Genomic DNA, 23,612 nt, shown 5'->3' with positions numbered 1-23,612 from the left:
CTTGGTGAACATGGTATTTTCAAAATAAACTTAGCAAGGTGATATAATAGTTTTAATTTGCACATTATAAAATTCAAAAGTTATACCAGGGTAGAGAATGAACAATTTTCCTCCACTGCTGTGTCCCATTGACTCAGTTTCTCTCTGAAAAAAGAATCAATGTTACCAGTTTCTTATGTAACATTCCAGGGGTGAGTGTAAGTTTATATAAGTATAGTATCCTTTTACTATAAATAGCAGCATACTATACACACTGTTCTGTACATTCAAAGTACTTCAAAATGATTTAATTTCCCATTATAAGATTATTGATAATTTTAGAAAATTGTCAAAATACAGAAAAATAGAAGGAAGAAAAACTCCTCCCTAACATAATCACCCTTAATGATTTGTTATATATTTTTAACACTCTCCCCCATTTCATATTTCATATGGTTGTTTTTATTTAATTTTTATAACCTTTACTAGGTATTTTTAAATTATAAAAGCAGTACATGCTCATTGTAAAAAAAAAAAAAAAGATCGCTGTAGAAATATATAAAGGAAAAAGTAAAAATCTAGCACAAGGTCCCACTCCCAGGAGGTAACCATGATTACTATGTAATCAAAAATATACACATAAAATAGGATCACATTATAACCAGTTACTTTTGCAACTTGCTTCTTTTAAGGTTAACAATATGTGTGGGAGTTTTTCCAATCCGTAGGTACAAAAGTATGAAATTATTTTTCACGGCTCATAGCATTCTACAGTTTGGCTGTCCTGTAATAGGATCAATCAGTCCATTGTTCATGGACTTATAAGTTGTAAAATTTCCATAAGATTTCTAAATATTTCATACTGGAGGGTTTCTTATTCTTTTTTTGTGTTTTTCAATATTATTTTGGATTAGTTTCAGGTGTATAACATAAGGGTTAGACAATCATGTATTTTACAAAGTGGTCCCCCCAGTATTTCCAGTACCCACCTGGCACCGTACATAGTTATTATAATATTATTGACTGTGTTCCCTATGCTGTGCCTTACACCCCGTGACTGTTCTGTAACTGCCAGTCTGTACTTCTTAACCCCTTCGCCCTGTTCACCCAGTTCCCCAGTCCCCTTCCCCTCTGGCAACCATCAGTCTGCTCCCTGTGTCTATGAGTCTGTTTCAGTTTTGTTTATTTATTTTGTTCTTTAGATTCCATGTATAAATGAAATCATATGGTATTTGTCTTTCTCTGATATATTTCACTTAGCATAATACCCTCTAGGTTCATTCATGCTGTCGTAAATGGTAAGATTTCATCCTTTTTTTATGGCCAAGTAAAATTCCATTGTGTGTACATACCACAGCTTTATCCACTTATCTATTGTTGCTTCCATATCTTGGCTATTGTAAATTGCTGTGATGAACATATGGGTGCATATATCTTTTCAAATTAGTGTTTTTGATTTCTTCTGATATATACCCAGAAGTGGAATTGCAGGGTCACAGGGCAGTTCCATTTTTAATTTTTGGGTGATATTCATACTGTTTTCCATAGTGGCTGCAACAATCTGCATTTCCACCAACAGTGCATGAAGGTTTTCTTTTCTCCACATCCTAGCCAATACTTGTTATTTGTTGATTTATTGATAATAGCCTTCTGACTGGTGTGAGGTGATACCTTGCTGTGGTTTCAGTTTGCATTTCTTTGATGATTAGTGACATTGAAAATCTTTTCATATGTCTATGGGCCATCTGTATGTCCTCTTTGGAGAAGTGCCTATTCAGGTCCTCTACCCATTTTTTAGTTGGATTATTTGTTTGGTATTGAGTTGTATGAGTTGTTTTTTTTTTAATTCTCACCTGAGGACATATTTTTCATTGCTTTTGGGGGAAGAGGGGAGAGAGAGAGAGAAAGAAACATTGATGTGAGAGAGAAACATTGACTAGTTGCCTCTTGTTGGTTCCCTGACAGGGAATCAAACCTGCAACCTACGTGTATGCCCTGACTGGGAATCAAAACCCCAGCCTTTCAGCGAACAGGATGATGTTCCAACCAACTGAGCCACACCTCCAGGACGAGTTGTATTTCTTTATAAAGTTTGGATAATAACCCCTTATCAGATATATCATTGGTGAATATCTTCTTTCATTCAGTAGGTTGTCTGTTGTCTTTTCATTTGTTGATGGTTTCCTTTGCTGTGCAAAAACTTTTTAGTTTGATGTAGTCCCATTTGTTTATTTTTCCTTTTGTTTCCCTTGCCTGAGAAGATATATCCAAAAAAACATTGGTATGAGAAATGTTAGAGATCTTACTGCCTATGTTTTCTTCTAGGATTTTTAAAGTTCCAAGTCTTCTATTTAAGTCTTTAATCCATTTTAAGTTTATTCTTGTATGTAATGTAAAAAGGTGGTCTAGTTCCATTTTTTTGCATATATCTGTCCAATTTCCCCAACACCATTTATTGAATAGAATGACTTTAACCTATTGTATGTTCTTACCACCTTTGTCAAATATTAATTAATCATATAGGCATGGGTTTATTTCTGGGCTCTCCATTCTGTTCCATTGATCTATGTGTCTGTTTTTACACCAGTATCATGCTGCTTTGATTACTATACCCTTGCAGTATAATTTGGTATCAAGTAGTGTGATGTCTCCAACTTTGGTCTTCTTTCTCAAGATTGCTGTGGCTATTCAGGGTCTTTAGTGGTTACACATAAATTTTTGGATTATTGTACTAGAGGATTTCAATTGAGCTTCCTATACCTTGTCCCCTTCCCTCCACAGTGATGCATTTACTTAATGTTTAAGCTAGTGTCCATCTAGTTAGGAAAAACTTAAGAAAGAATTTTCCTGTCTGCTGTGGTCATCTCTTCTTGAGGAACACGTCAGATATTTATTTAAAATTCCATTTGCATAATCGTTATAGTAAAGTATAACAAGGCAACTTTGGGCCAAATATTTATGGCCTAGGTTTAGCCAAAACCCAAACAGTGGCTAGACACTTCTTCCAGAGAGAAGAGGTGCTCCTATTTTTGGCAGTTGTTTTCTAGAGAGATCTGTTTTAAGTTGCTTTACATTTTTGTGGTTTTAAGATAAAACCGCCTCAATCCAGTAAATAATGTATGAGAGGAAAAAGCATGATTATAGGGAAGGATTTTGAAAAGTCTAGGCTTATCAAACCAATAAAGAAACCCAAGACAGTTTCAGCTTTTCCAAAACCTATTAACACTCTGAGGAGGTGCAGATAACTTTATCAATTTACTCTTTTGTGTTCAACATCTAGATAAAATCTTGAAGTAAGCATGCTTTCAAACGTCCTGATTGTTCTCAGACTTGCCTGACTCTCCCTGAGCTGTGAGAGCCTTCCAGTCCCTAATGGCACCTATTTTATCTCACAAGGGGTTTATTATCCCACCTTATATCCCAAATATTTGAACTCTGAGGCTGAAATTGGGTTTTACTACATTTTATGGCCAGGGCAGCTTCACTGATTGCACTTATCACAAATGTATTCCAGATGTTGTCTATCCCCTGGCCGAAAAGAGCTGTGTTATCACTATGTCATGCAGCAGATTCCTCTGTGGAGTGGAATTTCCCCAGAGCGGGATGGGGGACACTGACATCTGTTTGTTTTTTAGTGTCTAGGGCTTCCACTTTCTCCTTTCCCCCTAATCGTTTAGTGCTTTCTCCATTGGGTAGTTTATACTGGGCTCTCAGCACTAAATTCTGCTAGCTTCACTTTCCTGCTTCTACTGCCTGACCACTCGTGTGAGGATAAATTATAAAATATTTTATTTTATTAAATGTTTTTATCCCCGCCCACCCGATGACATTTTTTTTCATTGCTTTGAGAGAGGGAGAGGGAGAGAGAGAGATCAATGTGAGAGAGAAACATCAATTGATTGCCCTCTGATACACACCCTGACCATGGATTGAACCTGCAGCCTGGGTATGTGCCCTGGCTGGGAATCGAACCTGCAACCCTTCAGCCTAGGGGACGATGCTCCAGTCAACTGAGCTACACCAGCCAGGGCACAAAATATTTTACAAAAATAATTCCCCAGATTGATTTCTTCTTATAAAATATATTTGTCAATAAAACAAAATCTGCACTCCAGAAATTTGTTGACAAACTTCTGGCAAAGACACTGAGCATCACTGTGAAAAAAGTTTCTCATAGGGTTTTCACCTTAACATCAGGAAGGTATTATCCAAATTCATCCTGTTGATTGACAAGTTACAATTTGATCATTTGCTTTAAAGTTATTTTGAACATCTTGTCAAGATGAGAAAATGAAGAAACATTTCGGTACAATGTTGGATAGTATATATGGCCAAGTAGGCTTGCCATGATATTTAGGAAGACAAATCCAAGGTCTCCAGTTTGGAGAACATATGAAAATATGTTTATGCTTAGAGAAATATTCCCATATATATTCCCACTCATCCATACTCCCAGTGCAGTTATAGCTCAGTTTTTGGTTAAGTCAGTATTCAGTGTTTATCTTAATATGACTGTTAGTATTGTTTGTTAGTATTGCTGAACCAAGGAATTTTCTGTTGTTATAGTGCTTTCCTTGCTTGTACAATGTTTGTTCTTTTTTGTTGTTGGCGTTCTTTTTGGAATTAATAATTACCTCCCTGTTTTTGTTAGCACACTGTTCGCTATCATCAGTTCTTCCAGATGAACCATTAAAAACAATGTGAATGGTATTCTCCCTCACTATGTTACTGCTTTCATGTTTTTGTTGGAGCTGGCCCTCCAGGGCTCGCTGTCCTCCTGCCGCACAGGCCTCATCCTGGGACTTCCCTGAGCCTTTTTCTTGTTTGATTTCCTATTTTCTTTGTCTTCCTCTTCGTTTGTTTATGCCCTTATTTTAGTGAAGTGCACCCATTAGTAGCTTTCTGCAAAACAGTGTGTAGAGGTAAATTTTTTGAGTTCTTGCATGAGTGGCAACAATTGTTTTCTGCGTTCCCCTTGAGCAATGGCTGAATTTGGAGTTCTAGGTTGAAAGTCCTTTCCCTTTGTTTTGGCCTCTCTCTTTTACTTTGGAGACTTTTTTTAAATGTCTGGTAATCCCCAATTCTTTGGTATTTGATAGAAGCTTGTTCACTTTGTCATATTGTGACAGTTTCAAAAATAACACAAGCTTTAGTGGATATTGTCAAGTTTTGAAAAACAACATTTCTTGCCCCACAGTCTCTTAGAGGACGTCTTACAAATTAATTAGCACTTGAAATAATGTCTTTCATGGGAAGATTACTCTCCAATAAAGATGAAAATATAATCCTTTGCAAAACATGAAATGTGGTATTATTTTCTATATTGTTAATTCAATACTTTCCTGTAGAACAGAAATAAATTTTCTGGAATATTTACCTCAACATTCTCTCCAGATAACATTTCAGTAATATTCAGAGTACAAAGTTTCACGAGAGCCACTTTGCGTTGCAGGACCTTTTACCGTGTGATTAAAAAGTGCAATTTCAGCCCTGGCTGGTGTGGCTCAGTGGATTGAGTGCTGGCTTGCAAATCAAAGGGTCACTGGTTTGATTCCTAGTCAAAGTACATGCTTGGGTTTGCAGGCCAGGCCCCCAGTGCGGGGCGTGCAAGAGGCAACCACAAAAGGATGTTTTCCTTCCTCTCTTTCCTCCTCATTTCCCCACTCTCTAAAAATAAATAAATAAAATCTTTTTTAAAAAGTGCAATTTCATTTAAAGAAAATAAAAGAAACCACACAGATTTTTAAAAATCAAGTAATTTTCATTCAAGAATTTTTATTTTAAAAAATATTTAAAATGCAAAAAGTTTAACACAAAGAATCTTAAAAGCAGCAAGAGAAAAGCAGTTCATTACCTGCAAGAGAGCTCCCCTAAGAATGTCGGCTGATTTCTCAACAGAAACTTTGCAGGCCAGAAGGTACTAGCGAGAAATATTCAAGGTCATGAAAATTAAGGACCGACAGCCAAGATTACTCTATGCAGCAAAGGTATCATTTAGAATTGAAGGACAAAGAGCTTCCCAGACAAGGAAAAGCTAAAGGGGTTCATCTCGAAAATTTTAAAGAATGTTGGGTTTTTTTTAAAAAAAAAGAAAAAAAAAAAAAAAAAAAAAAAAAAAAAAAAAAAAAAAAATAAAAAAAAAAAAAAAAAAAAAAAAAAAAAAAAAAAAAAGGGGAAAAAAAAAAAAAAAAAGAGAATTTTATTGGTGGGAGCAAACTGGTTGTTAGAGAATAGTCACGAGGATGTAAAGCACAGCACAGGGAATAGAGGCAATAATATCCTAAAAATTATGTATGGTGTCAGATGGGTATGAGATTTATCAGGATGATCACTTAGTAAGTTATATAATGTCTAATCACTGGAGTGTACACCTGAAACTAATATAATACTGCATGTCAACTGTAATTAAAAAAGAAAAAAATTAAATTTAAAAAATTTAAAAAATATAAAATATTTTAAAATATTAAACAATCTTTCTGGAGAAATTTTCTGGTATTTTGTGATTTTATTCTTTACATTTTAAATTTATTTTTAAAAAAGATAGTTTATTTTTTAGAAAGAAGAAAGGGAGAGTAAAAGAGAGGGAGAGAAACATCAAAGTGAGAGAGAAACATTGACTGGTTGCCTCTCACATGCACCCCATCTGGAGACCAAACCCAGGACCTGGGCTGTACCCTGACTGGGAATCGAACTGGTGGCCTTTTCCTTTGTGGCACAACACCCAACCAAGCCACACCATTTAGGGATCTTCTTTACATTTAGATCTGTGATCCATTTGTAATTTATTTTGATGTAGGGAGAGAGGCAGAACTTTTTTTTCTTTTTCCTTTTTTTTTTATCCCTAGATAGCTAGCCAGTTGACCCAATCTCATTTACTAAACTGCTATTTTTATATTATAACAAATTCCCAAGTATAATTTGTGTCTATTTTGGGATTCGCTATTCTGTTCTGGTATGTTTGTCTGTTCATGTGCAGGAACCAAACTGTTTTAATTGTTGTCTTCACTACTTTCCGTTTCCAGAGTTTTCTTGAGTATTTTAAATGCATATTTCCCATCAGAACTTTATAAATGATTTGCTTAGTTCCAAAAATAGTCCTATTTTTATTTTTTATAGGAGAAAGGATTGGGTTAATTTATAGGTTAACTTAAGAAGAATGAACATCTTTAAGATTTGAGTGTCCTATCCAAGAATAGTATATTTTTCTTTCATTTATTTAAGTCTTGTTTTTTATCCACAAGTCATTTTTTCCATATATGTTATCCCATTGAGAAGAAGTGTTATACTATATAATGATATATATAAATATATAAATGTTACATATGACATTTATAAATGTAACATATAAACATTATTTTGTTAATTTTTGGTATTTTATTTTTGTTTTAATTATCATGGGTCTCTTCTACAATAGTGTTTAATTGGTTACAGTTTTTATATTGGAAAACTTTGATATCAATAAGTTAATTTTGTACCCAGTCACTTTTATAAAAAATCTTATTGTTTAAATAGCTTTTTCCTTTAAAAAGCATTTTTTTGTTATGAAACATATCATATTGTACACACAGAGAAGTACTTAAAACTTGTACGTTCAGCCTAACAAATAGGCATAAAATAAATACCCTTGCAACTCTTGCCCAGGTCAAGGAAAGAACCTTGCCAGCAGCCCGGGAGCCCCCACTTATAATTATATTTTAATTGAATTTGTTGTTCAGGAGGTTTCATATAAAAGCACACTTATTGGCCTCTCTTGAAAAATCACAAAGGAGTCACCCTGGACCTCCATTTCCATATAGCAGCAGATGCTTTGAGCTCTTTAGCTCAACTTTAGGCCAAATGTTAAGTACTATTTATCATCACTGTTGAGCTACACTTGCCTTGGAGATATTGAAATTTCTGAACTTTGCTTTGGACTGTTAAAACCAAAGGAGTTGGCAGTTGGTTGGATGTTGGAAAGTGAGGCTGAGAAAGGGCACACAGTTTTTAGGCAGTGGGTGGTGCTGTTCCCTGAGGCAAGAACTCCGAGTTTGCAGAGCAGATGATGGATTTGCTTCTGGACGCAGCAAGAGTGATGTGCCTGCGAGGCAATGTGGGGAGGGAGACCTACTGGACAGTCGTGCAGAGGAGTCTAGAGCTCGAGGGGGTGGGGTGAGGGGAGGTAGAAGAGAGTCAAGCGGGGGATAAATGATGATGGAAGGAGACTCGATTTGGAATGGTAAACAATACAATATACAGATGATGTATTGTAGGGTTGTAAAAAACAAATAAACAAAAAAGAAGTCTACAGCTCAGTTTAGCCATGTAGTTTTGGGAGTCGTCAGCTTACAGATGGCAGCTGAAGCCACGGCAGTGGACGAGACCAGTCAGGGAGGGTGCACTGGATGTGAGGAACCTGGAGGAGCCCTTATTTCAGGGCACTGCATTTCCTGGGGACAGTGGGGTTTTGGCTGAGTCTCCAGTGCCCGACTAAATATGCTTGGAGAGAGAAGCATGCTTCTACTGAAGGGCAGCGCAGACAAGAGAACTGTGGTCTACAAGCTCTCCTTGCGGGGATGCTAAGGCCTACGGAGAGATCAGAGGGGACAGGGCCCGAGGAGGCCCACGAGATTTAGCTACAAGAAGTCCTGTGGAAGCTCGATGAGAACAGTTTTAGAGGCGAGCTGTGGGTGGCTCTCAGAGTGCTGACGAGTGGGAGGAAAGGAAATGGAGTTCTTGAGAATAATTCTTTTCCGAAGGTGGGCTGTAAAGCGGAGCACAGAGTGTGGTACCTGTAGCCAGGATGGGGAGATGAGGGAAGGCTGGTTTCTACATGAGACTGTAGGAACTCGGCATTACTTAAAAGTTGATGGAAAGGCACTAGTAGGTCGAGGATACAGGAGAGCTGGAAAAGGCAGCATCTGAGAAAGAAGGAGGAAACCTTGTCAGAACACAGAGCCCAGGGAGAAGGGTCGACTTGGGTACGAGGAGGACCTTTTCTGTCATAAATGAGAGAAACCGTAGGTTTAATTTCTGTAGCAGGAAGTGCATGGGGTTCTCACCTGATGTCTGCTGTGTTTCTGTGATGTAGGAGGTGAGGCTTTCTGCAGAGAGGGCAAGAAGAGGGGGCCAGATTTCAGAAAGTAGGGAGGATTTGCAGTCAGTGTGAGAACAGAGAGGAGAGGAGGTTGGGGAAATCGCAAGATGCAGCCTGGAGAGCTCAGCTGGGGTGGGAGACCTTGAATGTCCAGTGCACTTATCTCTGTGGTCATGTGATTTTCTCCAGCCTTGCTGGGCACAGCGGGGGACGACAGTGGATTTAGCCAAGATCGGGGGTGTGCCAGGTGGCTTAGACTAAGGAATGAGACCTCTTACACATGCTTCACCAGGGACAAAAACCCCAACCCAGGCGTATACCCTGACTGGGAATTGAACCTACGACCTTTTGGTTTTTGGGACAACGCTCCAACCACCCAAGCCACACCCGCTGGGGCATTTGCTATCATTTTTAACCTCCAAGAGCCCTTTGGTGTTTCCTTTTATAGCATCTTGCTTTTGTTTCACAAATGCTCTTTTGTTTCTTTTATCTCTTTGGGGATACTAGCAGGCAGTTTTGGCTGGTTTGCTTATTTGGAATGGGCAGTCTTCTTTGTCTCCCTCTAGATGCTGTTTTCTGTTTGTGTGGGTGCTCACCTTCTGTGCCAGGAAAGGCAGAGGCCACTGTTTTGAGGTCCTTGGCTGTCTGTCTACCTTTAAGGGAAGGGAGCGGGAACGCTGATTGGAAGCTCTGCTGAGCAGGTGGCCGGGTTTCTCAGCTGGGAGCTTCACTGCAGGCTTCTCTGGCTGCACTGTTTCCTGGGCACCCCTGAGGTCACCATCCTTGGCACTTTTCCTCTCGGGCTGGTCAGAGGCCATAGAGGACAATCTTTCAAACTTCATTCTGGAGGGTATAGGTCCAGCTGCCAGAATGCTGGTCTCTGCGTAGGAAAAGAAGGCTGGAGGTCTTAACATTTAGTGTGCACATGACCACGTAAGGTCCCCTTCTCTCAGTACATCACTCTCTCCTTCAGCGGGGCCTGGGCCTGCAGTCCAAAGCCCTCTGTTTCTGTGCCGCTTCTCCAGATGAGAAGCCTGCAGGCTTTTGTTGAGGTGAATCACGCACTTATCCAAATGTACAGAGTAGCGGAGCAGACATGGGTAGAACTGCTTCCTAAACTTTCTCCTGGTTTTTCTGTCTTAGTCCCACCTCCACTCCCTTCCTTGATACTCAAACCCACCAGCCCCTGGGCCTCTAGCGAGTCCTACAGCACAAACCAGGTGGCCTCTTAGCTGTGTCTGCCACCCGCTTAGGATTCCAGTTCTGCTCCGGATCCATCTGCTTTCCAGCTTCCCAGTTATTCTTTTGTTGTCTCCTTGTATTTGTGGGTTTATGTGTTAAGCAACAAAAAACCCCTTTACTGCTGGGTTAGCAGTTTGGGGAGAGGGGCAAAACTCAATGTGTCCAGTCAGCCTTCTTACCTGGAGATTCTCCTTTGTTTCTTATCTTTAAAGGCTGCGGTGCTGCCCAGCTCTGTGCCGCCTCTGTCTCTCATTGGCTCTTGCCCTTGAGCAGTACCCTCAGCTTCTTTGCTTTTCTTTCTCCCCAAGGTCCCTGATGATTCTCTTTGTGGAGATTGACTACTGGGAGCGGCTGCTGTTTGAGATACCCCATTACGTGGTGAACGTAGCTGAGCGCGCGGAGGACCTGCGCATCCTTCGTGAAAATCTGCTGCTTGTTGCTCGAGACTACAATAAGTAGGGCTCCAGTCCTCATGGAAGCCCCTCTGTATGAGGCTTCATCCCTCCTCTTTGTCTTATCTGCTCTGTGGGGTTGTCCTTTTCCTACACTGTCCATCTTTTACATTTTGTCCATCTCAAAAAAAAAAAAAAAACAACCAATCAATCAAACAAATGAACAAAAACAACACAAGAAAACAGTTCCACACGCTCTCTTGTGGCCTTGTGATTATTCCCTTGTAGTTTTGTCTTCTACCTTTAGGGCAGAGAGCAAAGAAAACCAGGTTCTTTCCCACCCCATCAGGCACCTGGGCCATATAAACTGTAAGCCTGGGTCACTTCTCTAGGAGTGAAACTGGCATTAGCGTTATGGGCACAGAATAACGTCAGGAGGCCACGCTGGAACCCCTTCTCTTACTGCCCTGGTGACTCATCTCTGGAGTGGGGCTCTGTCCTGGGTTGGGTTCCTTTTTCAGCCCAATTAAAGTCCAAGGGAGTGGAACCAGCCATCTGTTTTGAGTGTCTAGAACTGAACTGGCTGCACTGTTTCCTGGGCACCCCTGGAAAGCCACTAGCAGCAAGTGGCTATTATTATTTTACTTAATTAATTGAAATCAGGTAAAATTTAGAAATTGAGTCACTCATGGGCGTAGGCCATGTTTCAGATGCCCCACAGCCTACCATGTCAGCACAACTTGTGGAACGTTTCCACTGCTGCGGAATGTTTCATTGGGAAGCACTTGTCTAGAATCGTGAACTTTCTCATTTTCGCACCAAGTTTCCTGGTGTGAAGGAGGGGTCCCCAGAGCTTGCCCCATTCGCTGCCTGTCCGCTCTTGCACACAGGATTATTGCCATGCTGTCGCCAGATGAGCAGGCCCTGTTCAAAGAGCGTATCCGATTCCTGGATAAGAAGATCCAACCTGGGCTCAAGAAACTGCACTGGGCCTTAAAGGGGGCCAGCGCTTTCTTCATCACACAGTGCCGCACACATGCCAGCAAGGTAGGCCGCGGCCATTAGACCCTAATGGCTGAGCCAAGGGCAGGTGCACGGGACATTAACACCTGAATCTTAGATAGTGGTGGAGAGACCAGGGAGTAATGGTAAAGAAATTAAGTGTGCTTGGGGAAGGACTTTTTTTCTTTTTAATGTTATCAAGTGTAGGTAGAAGATAGATGGGAGGGTCAAATTAGGCTCAGAGGGTCTCTTCCCAAGCTGAACCCCCACCCCATGGTGGGGGGGATCTGAGTCTAGGTACAGGCGATTGTGAATGAGTTCAAGGCATCCACTCTGACCATTGGCTGGCGAGCCCAGGAGATATCCGAGACACTGTTGGTGCGCATCAGTGGCAAACGAGTGTACAGGGACCTGGAATTCGAGGAGGACCAAAGAGAGCATAGGGCAGCTGTGCAGCAGAAATTGATGAGCCTGCACCAGGACGTGGTAGCCATCATGACCAACTCCTATGAAGTCTTCAAGAACGATGGCCCTGAGGTAGGACTCCTGTGGCCAGGGCGTTGTGGTTGGGGACGTCCCCAGTCCCCCAGCCCCATCAGACAGCTCTCTTGTTTTTTTAATCCCCTCATTGTGCGCTTTTCAAACATACTGCTCTATTCTTGGATTTACCCAACCTTCAGTCTTTCAAACCTTCTTCCTTCAGGACTCAGAATCTTGCTTTTCTATTTAACCAGCTTGTTCCATCCCCATTGGCTGGACCTGCCCTGTCTTCCCTGATGGTTCTCTTTCCCTTCCCAACAGATTCAGCAGCAGTGGCTGCTATACATGATTCGGTTGGACCACATGATGGAGGATGCCCTGCGCCTGAATGTGAAGTGGTCATTGTTGGAACTGTCCAAAGCTATCAATGGGGATGGAAAGACCACTCCAAACCCGCTCTTCCGAGTCCTTGTAATTTTGCAGAATGACACCCAGGGAGGTGTGGCACAGGTGAGGATCATTTTGCTGCCAATACCCAAAAACTATTCATACCTTAATGCACCAGTTTCCCTCAATCCTTAAACTTGGCCCTTGGTCTTGACTTTATCCTATGGCCTCTGGACCTGGTTTTGAGGTGCTCAACCTTACCGGTCCTTAGACCTGTCTCCTAAGGCTCTCTCCACGTGTTCCCACAGGTGGAATTCTCACCCACCCTGCAGACTTTGGCAAGTGTGGTCAATGACATTGGCAACCACCTTTTTTCCACCATCTCGGTCTTCCGCCACCTCCCAGAAATTCTCACCAAGCGCAAGTTTCATCGTGAGCCCATCCATACAGTTGTGGGTGAGTGGGCTTGGGGAGGGAGCAGGGGCATCAGGGGCTTAGGAATGAGCAGAGCTAGGAGGAGAGACCAGGGCTGTTTCCAGACACACTGGGCCAGTCACGGGCATTACGGGAGAAAAATGCAGGTCAAGGGGCTGGACCGGGGGATGGAGCAAAAGCAGGGGTCGAGCTTAGGTAACTGATGCTCAAGGGATTTGGGACCTGGGTTGGGAAATTTGGAAGGACAAGTTTGGGACTGGGGCTGAATATAACGTGTCCAGATACCAACAGATGATGCATCTGAATCCCACAGATTAGATTCATATTTTTACTTTCTGCCTTCTTCTTTATTTTCTAATGCTCATGTTTGAGTCTTATTTCTTTGGGGAGGTGGCACTGGAATGGAGGTCTGGGGCGGTGGCCAGGAGCTTGGGCTGGAATGAAAGTTAACGAGAAGCATTTTGCTGGGTCCTGAAGAGCGAGATGAGGACATTAAGAAGATCCAGGCCCAGATCAGCAGCGGTATGACCAACAACGCAAGCCTGCTGCAGAACTACCTCAAAACCTGGGATATGTATCGAGAGATCTGGGAGATCAACAAGGACTCTTTTATTCGTCGCTATCAGCGCCTCAATCCCCCTGTCTCTTCTTTTGATGCCGACATTGCCCGGTAAGGAGGGCAGGTGGATGTGCAAGTCTGTCTGTAAGAGGCATAGAATCTCAGGAGGCATTCCAGGTCTAGAGGCTCAGGAAGGAAGGTTGGAGGTGGGGAGAGGTGCAGAAAATGTGTCCTCAACCACGGGAAAAGAATAGGACCTAAGGCAGTGGATCTTCGTTTTTCAGCAGTCAGGATCTGGTAAGAGCTGGGCAAGATTTGGGGAAGAAGCTTTTTGGTGGGGCGTACCCATGGGGTTGTACTGGAAAGGAAGAAATGCTCGGGATATAAAGGATGAGAGAAGTGAACGCTTTAATTTTAGGAAGGTAGATTGGAATTAAATTGAAAAAAGATGGTTACGATCTGAAGGCAGGGAACAAACTCCCATCTCTTTGTCCTCTGGTTATGCATCCATTTGCTAAACAAACACCATTGTCCTATGGGTCCCTGAGGAATCAAGAGAAGAAATGAAGGAGAGAGGAAATGAGCGGGTGCTCCCCTCCTGAGGGCCGCAGTGTGGTAGGGCCGGGTGAGAGCAGCGGCGGGGAGCCCGGAGAACAAACGGCTGCAACCCCAGCGCTGCCGCTCCCTGGCCGTGTAATCTGAGGCAAGTTACTGAGATCCTCCGGGCCTCAGTCTCCTGTGAAACAGGTACTATACCACCTCCCTAGTAAGGTCGTGAGATTATTAAATATATGTAAAAGCACTTTGTAAATTCTAAAGTACTGTCCGAATGTACTTATTATTACACAGACTTCAAATGTAAAAAGGATATGCTTAAGGTTTACAAGGTACCAGGGCGGTTCAATGGAAGGAGAGAGAACGTCCATCTAGGGACATTAGGAAAGGCTTTACGAAGGGAGCGACTTAGAGTCCGGGCTTCATGGAGCAGGTAGGACTGTGACAGGCAGAGATGGGCAGTGGGAGAACATCCCAGGTAGAGAAAACAGCATAAGCAAAGGCGTAAAGATGGGGTCCCATAAGCATGTTCACCAAATAGTGAATAGTCTGGAGCATAGGAACAGGAAAGGGAGGATGCAAAGGGATTTATATACAACAACCAACTTCGTTCTCTCAACAGCCTTGTGATGGAGGGTCTATCATTGTCATCACATTGCAGATGAGGGATCTGAGGCTTCCAACAGTTAAATAGTCTGCCTGACGTCACAGAGCTAGTGAGCAGCAGTGGGAACCCAACCCAGATCTGTGTAACCCTAAAGCCTTGAATGCCAGACTGAGGAGTCTGGTAGTTAGCCTGTAGGCAGTGGCTGGAAAAATGACAGGATCGCAGCTGTCTGCCCTGGAGGGACTGACCTGTGAGACAGCTGGGAGTAGAAGGCGGCTTTGGATCTGCGGCACAGGCCGGGGCGGCAGGGGACGAGAACTTGAACTAGCATCAGGGTGGTGGGCATGTCTGCAAAGGAAGATACATCCTAGCAGGAACATGGGCCTTTCAGCTACACGGAGGTTGCTAATAACGTGCAGAAGGAGGAGACGGTCCTCAACATCCAGTTTGTGCTGCTGGACTGCTCGCATCTCAAGTTCTCGCTGGTGCAGCACTGCAATGAGTGGCAGAACAAGTTCACGACTCTGCTCAAGGAGATGGCGGCGCGGCGCCTCCTGGAGCTGCACACGTACCTGAGGGAGAATGCGGAGAAGTGAGGGCACAGGTGTGGGGGCAGGCGCGGGGGGAGCAGGCCCTGCTCTATCTACTTACCGTGCCCTCTTTGCCTGACCGTAGAATAAGCCATCCTCCCCAGACGCTGGAGGAACTGGGGGTCAGTTTGCATCTCATGGATACGCTGCAGCACGACCTGCCCAACCTGGAGGCACAGATTCCTCCCATCCATGAACAATTTGCCATTCTTGAGAAGTACGAGGTGCCAGTTCAAGAGAGTGTGAGTTCTCGTGGGGTTTCGTCCACCCAAGTGGAGCCCCTGCCACAGCAGGTTGTGTGGGAAGCTAATTTCCCGTGTAGAAGACCCCGGTGCTGTCAGGAGGGAGCGCAGAGGAATGGGGCAGGGAGTTCGGCTCAAGGTTCAAAAGCCGCTGAGAGCCAAAGCTAACTCAAATGATATTTCTGGTTAGTTTATGGATTTCCTGTAGGCCCAGCAACTCACTGCTTGATTTCTTTGGGCCTCTGTGCATGTAGAACTTGGCCACAGACTCTGCTCTGGAGGATCAGAAAGAGTCCTTAAAAGCATCGGTGAAAAGGACAGAACTTTTGCTCATGGGCCACCTCCCTACTTTGATGTCCTCAGGTCCTGGAGATGCTGGACAGTCTCAATGGAGAGTGGGTCATCTTCCAACAGACCCTGTTGGACAGTGAACAGATGCTGAAGAAACACAAGGAGAAATTCAAGACAAGCCTCATTCACTCAGCTGATGATTTCAAGAAGAAAGCACATAACCTTCTGGAAGAATTCGATGCCAAAGGTGCCCTTTCTCAGCCTCTTCCCCCTCTTCACCGTTGTTTTGACCCACTGTTGCAAAGCCTGCAATCTCTGAGAGATTGTAGCGGTGCGAACAAGGGTGAGCGGAGGCAGGACTGCACTGCGGTAGGCAGGGAGCAGCGGCACTTCTGTGAGCAACGGAACTGTTGCCTCTGACTTTTGGTCGAAAGGCAGCAGCCCCGCTCTCATTTCCAGTTTCCTTATACCCACCTCCCAAGTCCCACGTGTTTCTGATTCCGGAGCCACATTTAGTTGTTTTGGTAAGATCACTCATCATTCTTTCAATGCATTTTCTCCTAATTTCTTTTCCTTCCCTCTCTCATGTGAGGAAGAAGTGAGATTTACCCACAAAGAGGTCAGAGAGGATGACAGTCCTTTCAGAGGACTGTGGCCTTGAGGGGGATCTGAGCTTCATCCTGTATTTCCCACAGGCCCTTTCACCAGTAATGTGGGACATCAGGCTGCTCTAGAGCAGATTGCCCAAGTGCGGGCCATGCTGAATGCCATGCGGGAGGAAGAAAACGGTCTCCGTGCCAACTTGGGCATCTTCAAGATCGAGCAGCCAGTGTCCAAGGACTTGCAGAACCTGGAGAAGGTGGGGCGTTGAGCTCGGCCCTCGTGGTAACCAAGGAGAGGGGGCAGGGGACAGGTGAATGCATCCTAAGGGCCTGGAAAAACAGCTGGGACTGGGAAGATGGGTGCACAAGGAGCTTTTCAAAGAAATAACTGATTTAGATAACAAAATGACGCTGTTAAAGTGAACAATTCCGTGGCATTTCATACATTCACAATGTTGTGTATCCATCATCTCTAGTTCCAAAACATTTTCATCACCGCAAAAGGAAACCCTCTACCCATTAGCAGTCATTCCCCATCCCCTCTCTCCCTGGCCCTTGTAGGCTACTGATCCATTTTCTGTGCATATGGAGTTACCTATTCTGGGCATTTCACATAAGTGGAATCACACAAATGTGTGGCTTTTGTATGTGGCTTTTTTCACTTAGCATAATGTTTTCAAGGTTCATCATGTTGTAGTATGTGTTAATACTTCATTCCTTTTTGTGGCTGAATAACACTTTAGTGTTTGAATTTACCACATTTCCTTTATCCATTAACAAGTTGGTGGACTTTGGGGTTTTTCCACCTTTCAGCTATTGTGAGCAGTGCTGCACGAACATGCGTGAACTTGTATTTGTTTGAGTCTCTGTTCTCAGTTCTTGTGGGGATGTACCTAGGAGTGGAATTGCTGGATTGTATGGTGATTCTATGTTTAACTTTTTGAGGACTTGCCAAGCTATTTTCCATACCAGCTGCACCATTTTACACAATATACTAACAATGTGCAAAGTCCTCCGCCCCGGCCTTTTTTTGGTTCTAGCCATTCTGGTGAAGTCGCACCTCACTGTGGTTTAGATTTGCATGCCCCCACTGACTAATGATGTTGAGGACTCTTTCATGCTCTTGTTACTTTGAGGCAAGAGAGTGGGGAAATGAATCTGAACTGATGAGGAGGCTCCACGGCCTGCAGGGGAAAGCCTCTCAGATGAGAGGAGCAAAGACCCTGAGTGTTTGTCAGGAAGGAAGAGGGCAAGAGTCATGTCACTCAACACATCTTTCTGCTTTCTGCCATCAAGGAGCTAGACGCACTCCAGCAAGCGTGGGAGATCACCCGGGACTGGGAGGAGAACTGGAACCAGTGGAAGACCGGCCGGTTCCTGACCCTGCAGACGGAGGCCATGGAGACCATAGCCCATGGGCTATTTCGTCGCCTTACAAGACTAGCCAAAGAGTACAAGGTGTGTGGAGAAAGGAGTGGGAGGCAGAAAAGAAGCGATTGAGGAAGGGGAACTGTGCAGGAAGATTGTCAACTCTTCTGACACTTTTGATCAGGACCGAAACTGGGAAATTATTGAAAACACTCGATCAAAAATTGAGCAGTTCAAGAGGACCATGCCTCTCATCTCGGACCTGCGAAACCCCGCCCTTAGAGAGAGGTAAGTCTGCTCCTCTGCTCCTGGGGTGACCCTCTGGCCTGTGCTGTCATCTGGGTCTTCTAAATGTCCCCTGCATGATGATTATAGACTTCTCTGCCCCTCTATCCACAAACACACGTCTGGAAAGAGGCTTCACTGGGACCTGCTGCTGTCCTCTGTTTCCCACACGGTCGGGGTTCTCCTGTCTTCCTAGTCCTTCTCTGCTTCCCCTCCCCCCGCCACCTCCCCCAATCCCTGTCCCCTGCCATCCCCTCTCACTTTATGTTGTCGGCCATAGCTAAGCTTTATGCCTTCTGTCATAGAAAAGTTTTCTTTTGATGCAGCCAAAAGTATAACTTTCTTCAAGTATATTTTTTGCTTCTGTGCCTTGTTTAAGACCTCTCTTACCCCAGAGTTATAAATGTGTTCTCTCCAACTTTTTCCTAATTTTTTATAATTTTGGTTTTCAAGTTTAATTCTTTTAATACATCTGGAATTTGGTATATGATAGAAAAGTCCTTTGAAACCATTGAGGATTAGAATAAACTATTTTATGAAAGGTGTTTTAATAATTAATTAGCTATTTAGGAGAAAATAATTTTACTTATGTTGCATTGCCTCCATGTTTCACCATTAAGTAGTAAGTGGTTAAGTGTAACCTAACCACTTCATTTGCCTAAGTTTTTAACCTCTCTAAGTCTGTTTCTTTATATATAAATGGAATGACAATACTTCCTCCTTTATAGAGGGGTTGTGAAAATTAAGTGAGATGTTTCATGTAAAGCACTTAGCCCAGCACATAATCTGTAATAAACTTGCAGTAATCTGTCTTAACTCCCTCTCCCGAGAATCAGCACCTCAATCTCTGTATTCCCCACAGTGCCTGAGTTGTATTTTAGAGCTTATTTAGTAAATGTAGAATTGTGAATAAATAAATACACAGACTCATAATATTCCACTGGAGAAAGTCCGGGGAGTGACGCTAGTCTTTGCAGTAGCCCTGGCGTCCAGCCTCCTAAACTGACCTTCTGTCCCTGGCTGCAGGCACTGGGATCAGGTCAGGGATGAGATTCAATGGGAGTTTGATCAGCAATCTGAAAGCTTCACCCTGGAGCAGATTGTGGAGCTTGGGATGGATCAACACGTGGAGAAAATTGGAGAGATCTCAGCCTCAGCAACCAAAGAACTGGCTATAGAGCTGGTATGACAGAGTCCTCTCCCACACTCGCCCACTTCCCAAGCCTGGAGCAAAGGCTTCCAGGTTTTTACCAGCTGATGGCTTCTCACAGCTCCTGTTCCCCTTGGTGATTAAATATCTGACTGCTCTGTTCCCCAATTTCTTTCCACAGGCATTACAAAACATTGCCAAGACTTGGGACGTGATTCAGCTAGATATAATACCGTACAAGGATAAGGGCCATCACCGACTCAGGTAGAGAGGGCCTCGGGGAGCTGGGAGAGGGGAGCACCGTGCGACCTGGGTTCTGGAGTGGGGACCAAGGATTGGCAAATGGGGAAGGAATATGATTTTGATGCCTTCTTCCTCAGAGGCACAGAGGATGTATTCCAGGCACTGGAAGATAACCAGGTGGCTCTATCTACCATGAAGGCATCTCGTTTTGTCAAGGCCTTTGAGAAGGATGTGGACCACTGGGAGCGCTGCCTCTCCCTCATTTTGGAAGTTATTGAGATGGTGCTCACAGTACAACGTCAGTGGATGTACCTAGAGGTCAGGATTCACCACCTGAACTCTTCCTACACTCTGTTTTTACTTCTTTATTTGCATATGCTCTAAATATTGGTCCCATTTTCAGCATCATTTTCCCACCTCTGAAGCTATTCTTCATGTAGAACCCAAGCATTAGTTATTAACTCTCTTCCTCAATTCCCTCCCCAAAAAGCCTTGTTCTTCTTCCATTTTTCTTCTTGGACTCAGATGCCCAGCTTCTCTGGCCCTTTGATTCTTTAAAAAAATTTTTATTTTAGTTAATTTATTTTTAGAGACAGAGGAAGGGAGGCAAAAAGAGAGGGGGAGAAGCATCATCGGTTGCCTCTTGTACATATCCCAACTGGGGACTGGGTCTGCAACCCAGGCATGTGTCCTGACTGGTGACCTTTCACTTTACCCCATGTCATCCAGCTAACTGAGCCATGCTGGTCTTGATTCTAATACTCCTTGTCTTCCAGTCAACTATCATCCATGGTCTGAGAGCAGGGAGCAGAGTGTGGAGAGTATGTGAGAAATGGCCCCTCACCCTGATTCTTGACCCTTCAGAATATCTTCCTAGGCGAGGACATCCGTAAGCAGCTGCCCAATGAATCAGCCTTATTTGACCAGGTGAACGGCAACTGGAAATCCATCATGGACCGGATAAACAAGGACAACAATGCTCTCCGCAGCACCCACTATCCAGGTCTGAGCTCCCTGGCCTCTTGCCCTAACTTAGCCCAGTTGGTGCTATACATATGTGATATATGTGAAGTCATGGTCACATGCTTCATCTATTGAAAGATGATTATTGTACCTGGCTGTCATACCATCACCATTGCCTCTTCTAAGCATTAAATAATAGTTCAGCAAATTAAATTCAATAAGTATTTGAGTGGAGTAGATTGTAGTGGTGAAGAGAGTGGGATATGAAATCTGACAGACTTAAGTTTAAAATCTGGCTTATGCTTTACTGACTGTATGTTCTTGGGTGGCTTGCTTCCTCCACACTACAGTTACCTCACCTGGAGTCGGGGGGTGGTGGTTAATGACAACTATTTCTCAAGGTTTACAAGGATTATAAAGGAGTATGTAACACTGAGTATAAGGTCTGGTATAAAGTTGGTGCTCAATGGCATCGTGCCTCAGGAAGCCCTGATTGAAGACTCACTCTTCTCTAGCTGATTCATTTAATGAGATAATACAAGTAAATGAGATAATGCAAATAAAGTATTTATCACATTAAATGGCACAGAGTAAGCTCTTGGTTACTCTTAGCTATTGTCTTATTAATGAAATCATATGTGGTACATAATTAATGCATAGTGTATAATATGTATAAGAGTGTATAATGAATACTTAATAGTGAATTAATGAAGACAATGGGATAAGCACAGTGGATTGACTGGGGACACTTCTCTGCTTCCTAAAACAATTATGGCAATCTGTACTCCAGCATTCAAGAACTGGCAAAGTAGATAGAGTTGGAGACTCCAGATCTACTCAAGACAGTGGTAAAAGGCCATTTGATGTCATTTATCGCTCTTCTTCCCAGGCCTCCTGGACACATTGATAGAAATGAACACAATCCTGGAAGATATTCAGAAGTCTCTGGATATGTATTTAGAGACCAAGCGCCATATTTTCCCCCGCTTCTATTTCTTGTCTAATGATGACCTCCTGGAGATTCTAGGCCAGTCTCGCAACCCAGAGGCTGTGCAGCCACACCTCAAAAAATGCTTTGACAACATCAAATTGCTGAGAATGCAGAAGGTCAGTAGAGCTGGTCATGACGGGTGAAGGGCAGGGGAGGGATGCCAAGGTCAAGGTACTCAAGGCCTTGAAGGAGACAGTGCCTTCCTAATGGGAGGGGGATATTAATGATTCTGGATTATGTGAGCTAGAACTTTTTTAAAATGAGTGGAGGGGAGAAGAGCAGAAATGACTCTCAAATGGCCTAAATACCATCTAGGAAGATACTAGGAGTAGGCAGGCCAGACCATTAATGGCTTTTTGTTTCTACAGGTTGGGGGATCCAGCAACAAATGGGAAGCTGTGGGAATGTTCTCAGGTGATGGCGAGTATATAGATTTCCTCCACTCGATACTTTTAGAAGGGCCTGTGGAGGTGAGTTGTGGTGCGGGTCTAAGAATTGAGCTAATTCTTCTCTCGGTTAGGGAGTTTGCTTGGCTCTATGAGCATAGAACATCCTGTGAAGGGACATTTTTCACTTTTTGCGCTCCCACGGGCCATTCCTGAAAACTATAACCTCTACCCTGAACCTGACAACCTGCCTTCTGGCCTTCATATCCCCCAGGGGCCCAGCCAGATACTGCCCAGGGCCTACTTTCATCGTGGGTCCGCCCATGCCCTGCAGTTCTGTTTCCTAAGCACCTGCCCCTGGGAACTCTTGTCTCTGGCTCTGAGGCTGAGCCAATCTGTTCTCTTACCGCCCTTCAGTCTTGGCTTGGCGATGTGGAGCGGATCATGAGGGTCACCCTACGGGACCTCCTCCGAAGCTGCCGCCTGGCCCTCAAGAAGTTTCTTAACAAGAGGGACAAATGGGTGAAGGAATGGGCTGGCCAGGTGAGCTCAAGTCCATAGAAATGAGGGAACAAGAAAGATAGAGCTGAAAGGGAGCGGCAAAGGTAAAGATGGAATCTTGAGTCTGAACATGCTGGTTTCTTGTCCCCCTGGCTCTGGGTTATGGCCCTAGAACACTACGTGCCAAATCCTTAGTTCCTGACCTTAGGCATGTGCCTCATCCTTCAGAGCAGATTAGTGTATTGAGAGAGAGAGGAGTAGCACCTGGCTCTGAAAGAAGCTGGGATTTGGGAGCTGGGCTTTGAGGGTGGCCAGGGACAAGTCTTTGGAATACAACCTCTGCATGTGCTTCAGATGGTGATAACTGCCAGTCAGATCCAGTGGACGGCTGATGTCACCAAGTGCCTGCTGACAGCTAAGGAGCGGGGAGACAAGAAGATCCTGAAGGTCATGAAGAAGAAGCAGGTGGGGAACCCTACAAGTACAGGACAGCCCTGGAGTAAGAATTGGGGTCAGAATTAGAGAGGAACTGGTAGGGAAGGGTCAGAGTGAGGGTGCTTATGGGAGAAGTCCAGTAAGGAAAGTTAGGGTGGAATAGAAGCATGTTTTCCTATGCTGATACTGGGGGTCTAGAGTTATAGTGGGGTTAGGGTTAACATTGGAGTTGAAAATTGTGTTAGGCTGGGATGAAGTGTGGTTGACTTTGATTGCATTGCTCTATCTGCTCTTTCCTACCACTTCATTCCACAGGTGTCAATACTGAATAAGTATTCAGAAGCAATCAGAGGGAACTTGACCAAGATCATGCGGCTTAAAATTGTGGCTCTGGTGACCATAGAAATTCATGCCCGGGATGTGTTGGAGAAGCTTTATAAGAGCGGCCTCATGGATGTCAGTTCTTTTGACTGGCTCAGCCAACTGCGTTTCTACTGGGAGAAAGTACAGGTGGGCCAGCTCCCCATTCTTGTACCCTAATCCCAATACCAATGCATCAATTAAATCCCTCTTCTCTAAATACAAAAATACCCTAATCCAAGCCTTAGTCCTATCACAGTGTCCCTAATCCAGTCCCTAACTCTATCGCAAGTCTCTTAAACTGGGAATGGCAAACCACGTTCCCGTCGGCGTTCGCTACGGGTGTCACTTGACTGGAAGTCAGAAAGATTGCAGGCGGCTGCTGCAGTGGATTGGAGTGGACACGCCATGTGAACCCGTTTTCCATCTTGGCCATAGGCTCTTTCCTCCCCCTAACTCTAAATGGAACCCCTCGTCCTGTAGCTGTGCCCTCT

General features: G+C 43.9%; 1 protein-coding gene across 1 annotated transcript in view; it reads left to right on the top strand.

Moving 5' to 3' along the window:
• DNAH2 (dynein axonemal heavy chain 2) overlaps window positions 1-23,612 on the top strand; it is a 94,695-nt gene that overhangs the window by 23,968 nt on the left and 47,115 nt on the right. Inside the window, exons 12-32 of the mRNA XM_054575597.1 lie at window positions 10,603-10,749; window positions 11,577-11,733; window positions 11,986-12,225; window positions 12,490-12,678; window positions 12,864-13,011; window positions 13,468-13,660; window positions 15,103-15,303; window positions 15,387-15,543; window positions 15,907-16,081; window positions 16,530-16,693; window positions 17,733-17,894; window positions 17,989-18,092; window positions 19,116-19,272; window positions 19,421-19,503; window positions 19,620-19,800; window positions 20,347-20,485; window positions 21,335-21,552; window positions 21,805-21,906; window positions 22,240-22,365; window positions 22,678-22,788; window positions 23,074-23,262. Of these exons, the coding sequence (XP_054431572.1) occupies window positions 10,603-10,749; window positions 11,577-11,733; window positions 11,986-12,225; window positions 12,490-12,678; window positions 12,864-13,011; window positions 13,468-13,660; window positions 15,103-15,303; window positions 15,387-15,543; window positions 15,907-16,081; window positions 16,530-16,693; window positions 17,733-17,894; window positions 17,989-18,092; window positions 19,116-19,272; window positions 19,421-19,503; window positions 19,620-19,800; window positions 20,347-20,485; window positions 21,335-21,552; window positions 21,805-21,906; window positions 22,240-22,365; window positions 22,678-22,788; window positions 23,074-23,262 (3,343 nt within the window). The remainder of the gene's footprint in view (window positions 1-10,602; window positions 10,750-11,576; window positions 11,734-11,985; window positions 12,226-12,489; window positions 12,679-12,863; window positions 13,012-13,467; window positions 13,661-15,102; window positions 15,304-15,386; window positions 15,544-15,906; window positions 16,082-16,529; window positions 16,694-17,732; window positions 17,895-17,988; window positions 18,093-19,115; window positions 19,273-19,420; window positions 19,504-19,619; window positions 19,801-20,346; window positions 20,486-21,334; window positions 21,553-21,804; window positions 21,907-22,239; window positions 22,366-22,677; window positions 22,789-23,073; window positions 23,263-23,612) is intronic.

Source organism: Pteronotus mesoamericanus, unplaced genomic scaffold, assembly GCF_021234165.1.
Source record: "Pteronotus mesoamericanus isolate MK-2021 breed Mesoamerican mustached bat unplaced genomic scaffold, CSHL_Meso_final contig_317, whole genome shotgun sequence".
Lineage (NCBI taxonomy): Eukaryota > Metazoa > Chordata > Mammalia > Chiroptera > Mormoopidae > Pteronotus > Pteronotus mesoamericanus.
This window is presented reverse-complemented; position numbering and strand designations above follow the sequence as displayed.